The 6,000-nt window shown below is 29.0% G+C and overlaps 1 protein-coding gene across 30 annotated transcripts in view; it reads left to right on the forward strand.

The window, feature by feature from the left end:
• Positions 1–6,000, forward strand: part of LOC123693035 (glutamate-gated chloride channel) — a 44,262-nt gene extending 38,262 nt beyond the window's left edge. For 18 of the 30 annotated variants that reach the window (XM_045637906.1, XM_045637910.1, XM_045637908.1 and 15 more), the window contains 2 exons: positions 217–327; positions 548–6,000. In XM_045637906.1, the coding sequence (XP_045493862.1) occupies positions 217–327; positions 548–694 (258 nt within the window). In that variant the 3' untranslated portion in view covers positions 695–6,000. Of the gene's footprint in view, positions 1–5; positions 9–216; positions 328–547 lie in introns of all 30 variants that reach the window. The other 12 variants (XM_045637907.1, XM_045637914.1, XM_045637922.1 and 9 more) reach the window with 3 other exon arrangements.

A 6,000-nucleotide genomic window follows, 5' to 3' on the forward strand; every position in this document is an offset into this window, starting at 1 on the left:
TACAGCCTGTAAGTAGCCTATCATTTAATTTATGTAGAGTATAATTTACATGTATTAGCTATATCGACAAGTTAAGCTTTACTTTTCACTCGTCACGGTCCTGTAGCCTCACGTAACTCAGCACCTCGATTATCCAAAGCATTCAGTAAATGCTATTAAACAGTAGGTGGTGTACTAGAATTGCAAGGGATGTTTTAATAATTGTTTATTATATAGGGTGATAAAAAGCGTGAATCAACTGGTGCAGCTGATTTAGTGACATGTACGACATGCACCGGGGCCCCCGGCTCTTGTACACACACGACCAATAACGGGGGCGTCACCGAGGTAAAAATACTTTATAAGCTTCAAGTCACCTCAAAGCTTCTTATGCTTACAAGATTTATTTTAATTGTCATTAAAGAACTTTCAAAATGGGGAGCTTTAAGGATATTTCGAAGGCTAATTCATATCTATATAATATTGAATAATTATTATATTTTTAAGGTGCGATCTATTGATAATTTTATTTGCTGCCATCATTCATTTACAAAATAATATTTTTCAGCAATGTTTCGTCCAGGTCCGTAAAAAGGAGCCCCCTCACCCCATCCGAGTGGCGAAGACCATCGACGTCATAGCACGCATCACCTTTCCGACTGCCTACGCCGTGTTTCTCATATTTTTCTTCATCCATTACAAAGCCTTTTCTTAATGCTGCCTTAAATCCCTCGCTACAAGATGCTTTGTACAAATAGACCTTAAAAGCGTCTTAATATTTTTCTAAATCCCCATTTATCACCGCTATTTGTACTTTTAAAGAAATCACAATTTTTTAATAAGATATTTTTGATGAAGATAAGCGAGCTGTTGTGATTGATTGAATATTATATAGCTACACTTACGTATATGAAGTGTGTTTAAGTGACGAACAATTATGTTAGTTGGATTAAGTTACGATCAGAAGAATCATTCGCTTACTGTTAAAGTATATTGGTGATAGAAAATAAGAGGCGTAATTGGAGTTTATACAGGTTTTGAAATAGGTTCCATTAGTTAAACAAAGGTCGATTATGAATTTAATGTGTATTTAAGGTAACGATAGGATAACGAGGGATCAATGTAATAACAATGTAAAAATGATCTCGGATGCGAGATGTTCAAATGGTTATGTCGTCCTTGTAGTAAAGAAATCTATTTCAAAACTAAATTCAGTCCAAAGAAGTATTAATAATAAACAGATTAAATTACTAGCATATAAGAGACTATAATAATTTTATAATTATAGATTAAGAGATCACCGTTAGTTGTAGTTGTCATGCATGATACACATACATTGTGATATTACGTATTCATATTGACTAAAATACGATCGCTTTATGAAATGACGTTGGTACAATTACAATTATTATTTATAAACACCCTGTTCATACTTTAAAGTCGATTTGTAATCCATTAGTTTTAGATATGGAACGCTCAAATTGTTATTACGTGTAAAGTTTACGCTTTAAATTATTTTGCATTCAAATTCAAGTCTTAGGGCTGGCTGATTTTTCAATCGTTGATTAAAACTTATTCATCGAATAACGCATTAAACTACCATTTCAAAAATATATTCTAATTGTCCGTATTTGACAGTTTACCGGTGACATTTTAAAATGTTCGTGTAATATAGATACTTTATTGGACGGATACATTTTAACCAAGGATTGAAAAATCGGCCCTTTATATTATGTAAATGGATAAACCATGAACATGCCTTCTAATGTAATTAGAATCACTTTGTTTTGCTAATCCTTACTCTTATATCTTAAAATTATTAAGAAATAAGTAACTACATAAGTAGGTAACCATGTTTGATCACAGTTGTATGTTAATGTTATTTCTATTCAAATATGTTTAACAATTCCTACAATATTATACAATATGTACATTATATTGTACATGTATCTTTATTTTATGTAATATGTTTTATATAATACCTCCAAAATCAAAATTATTATGTCGTTTCAAAAAACGTTTAGGTACCTACCCTTGGGCAAAACAAGCGTAACTATAGAGTAACGCTATATTCTAAGTTCTTCTAATGTATAAATATATATTACTTATATATTTAATTATCGTTCTCTAATAACGTCCAATACTTTAATATTTAAAAGTTATTAATTTATAAAAAGCAGTCAATCTTTTGTAGATTTTTTTATACATGTTTAGCCAGCCAGCCAGACAGCCTGCGCACCTTATATTCTAATAATTCCTGACATTTGTTTGATAATGTTAATAATTATAAAAATTATAAGCTATACATAAAATGTATAAAGATGATGTTTACGCTATATATATATATATATATACGCCGCTTTAATATTATATACCTAATATTTGTAGTAAGATTCTATAAACACGATTGGAACATCAATTCCCATCCTAGCACACACTGCTCTAATTAAAGACAACGTAGCGTTGAACATTTCCTTTTTTGAAAAAGGTAAATCCGAATTCTGATTAAAGCTGTTGATTAGAGTCACATTATGAGATATTTTAAATCCGTCCAACAACCTTTCATTCGCTATTATAAATTTATTGGTCATTGACGGTATTATCTCAGAAGATCAAATAAAATAATTATTATGGTATAAAATAATACTTATCTCACTAATCATTATCAATGACAATGAGACAAAAATATAAGAACCCCTAAATTTTTACTAACTCCGAAAAATAAGACTTTATTAATTATAATATGTGTTTAATTCCTAACTTAGTTTAAACTCGCGGGTGCTTCTTTACGGCCTTTTAAATTTTACAAGAATAGGATATCACAAATTATTGTGAACTTCATTCACACTGTAAGAAAGAAGAAATTAATTCAAACGTACAAAAATTGTATTCCTTATAAAATTATTTTTGTTCGCTTTTCCATAAATGTACCTAGGTATAATATGCTTATTTATATTTCCCCTGATTTGACCAATAATATTTCTCGTTCGTTGTAGAAGCACCATACAGCACGTAGGCACCTATACTCGATTTTGCTTAAAATGTATGCGGACCAAAGAGTCAACGGTTTAAGATATAATTATTTAGATAAATCTAAAATAATTTGTATAGTTTAATCTTATCTATGTAATAAGAACACGTTTTGGCTGTGCTTTAAAACATAATTTATAATATTATTATATATCTATTAATATGAGCCAAAGTTTCTCTGTACCCTGTCAATTGCTGTCGCAATCTTGATAATTCTTTTAATATTGGTACTTATACAGGATGTCCCACTATAGGTATACTAAGCGCGTAGGGACTTTTACTTTTGCATCCTGTATAGTAACCAAACCTACATTACATTTTTATTACCTATACGTTATGGTAGATAGGTATGTTACAGGCAAAATGTATAATTTCGCCGTTTACAAACGGAGCTTTATTAAAAGTAAAATATAAACAGGAACTACACGCAACCGGGACCTAGTGGACTTTTGGAAAAGTACATGCTTTATAATAGACTAGCGGTCCGCCCCGGCTTCACCCGTGTTACTTAGGTATTTCGCAATAAAAGTTATATATGGTCCCTCTCAGGGTCTAAAGATTGTCTGTGGCAAATTTCATCAAAATCGGTTGAGAGGTTTAAGCAGGAAATCGTAACAGACAGACAAAAAGACAGAGTTACTTTCGCATTTATAATATTAACATATATAGGTAGGTACCTAGTAGGGATACAAAATTTTGAGCGTTTGTATGTTGTGTAAGGTGAATTTACACAATTTGCCTGTTAATTATATAAATTTAATTGCGGCGGTTGCCTTTATACAATTTTTTTGATGTTAGACATAAAATTTCAAATTTAATGAAGATTTAAAAAATATATTAGTATAATCTAAATAGCTATTGGACGCTAACAACAAAATTGAGCTAAATCTTGTACGTCGTCAAACGTATGCATAGAAATATATTATAATAATTCGCTAATTTACACCTACCATTTCTTTTGTGAAGACAAAAAGCGATGCTTTATTTTATTTTTAGCAGTCGATAATATTAGCAAAACCGCTGCTAAAAGGTATAAAAACAAATAATTGTGTACATTGGGAATGTAAAAGAAGAAACTTTATCATACACATATATATATATATAAGTACCAAACTTATTTGTTATAAAATACATATTTAAAACAATAGGTAGCAGACAGCATTCCTATTTCTATATACCTATCCATGAAAAATTACAATTTGATTGGCATATTTTACTAATATTAAATTGATAGATAAAATTACATATCATTCGCTTTATAAGACCGATAATAAATTATTAAGTACTTTTTATATGTATGAAAATTATATAAACAATATTATGCTTATAAATTTTTTTTTCTATAAAAAAAGTCTATAAATAATCATTTTATTTTTATAATGTATCTACCTACTTATATTCTAACTAATAGATAATGAATAATTATTATATTTGACAATTGTTTAAGTTTGAAAATTAAAAATTTAAATTCTAATGCAAGTTAAAGTGTTGATGTTAAACATCTGGCAAAATTTAGTACAACACCAACGAAAATTGTTTGTTTACCAAGAATTTTATGCAACAAGTAACCATGTATAGATATTTATAATAGATGTTTAAGCATGTCTGCTTTCTATATTTAGGTACATTCTAGCATTGCTTTTTAAATAATGATATTGTACAATACGGATATTTTTTTGTTATTCATAAAAAACTTGACAGAACGAATAAATTAACTCATCCAAATTCGTTCCTATTCATATTTTCTTAATACCTTAATTGTTAATAATTACAGATTGAGTACCTTACCTTATTTGTATTCGTACATAGATTTAAAAAATGTATTCATGCCTTTGTGCTTTACTAGGCTAATTTCACGAATACTGCGCATGCAATATGTCAAATCGATGTACCTACCTAGGTAGGTACTGTGGTATTGAGCCCAGCTATATCTAAAAATATCAATTTAAAAATATGTAGACCTAGGTATTTGCCCGAAATATTATGCCAGGTAACTACTGCACTAGGGCTAGCTTCGATTCAATTTACCAACACGCTTAACTTAGCCTTCATAGATAAATTAAATATTAGTTCGAATTTCAAATGCATATTACAAACCGTCTCAAATTCATATTTTTATGATTTTGGGACATGATATTAAAGATTTATTTAGATTATGTTATTTTTTAATATGGAATAAATAGATCTTCTCATTTATTTTATAGCCTGTCCTATTGGAATTGATTTACTACATTTACGATTATTCCAATTCCAGCTTTGATTCGGGTGCAAAATAATGTATGTAGGTCTAGGTAGTAATTACTAATTATATACCTACAATTACACACCTAGTTAACTTTTAGAATGTTTAGGTTCTAATGTTGTTCATTATACTTAATTATGATGATTATTCAGGATCACAAAAGACATTAGTGAGATAAATATGAAAGCTTACGTAGTTTAAGTAAAAGTTCTACACACTTTTTGTCTGTGCTGTGCACGTGTATAGATTTTTTTATTATAGTGAATTATTAATGGTAGGCATTTTAATTAAACCAATATTATAAAAGATTTTTATTGAAATTGTTTATTTATGGTTATGAAAGTGATAATGTAGTTAGGTAAAATTATTTCATGAGAAATGTCTAATAACATAATATTCACGAATTGTTGTGCTTTGGCTGTTCATTGATAGTGTCTACCTGCCAACCTACAAAATATTTTGCTTGTATGAACATTGTTATTTAATTTAATCAAGTAGTGCCATACATATATAGACAAATATCAGTGCGCCACACTTTTAAATATTTTATATTTATTCACTTATTATTGTGAAGTTGTGAGAGTTTGTGTTAATAATTATTGTCAAGTTTACGTATGTTGTATATAAAGTACGCAAAATGCGCACGTCAAATTGTATATGTATTGTTGCAGTGTAAATAATTTTACTGTAAAGGTTATCAATTTCATTAAATAAAACACAAGTTCGAAATAAAGGCTGTCTTTAAAATT

Source organism: Colias croceus, chromosome 7 (genome assembly GCF_905220415.1).
Source record: "Colias croceus chromosome 7, ilColCroc2.1".
Classification (NCBI taxonomy): domain Eukaryota; kingdom Metazoa; phylum Arthropoda; class Insecta; order Lepidoptera; family Pieridae; genus Colias; species Colias croceus.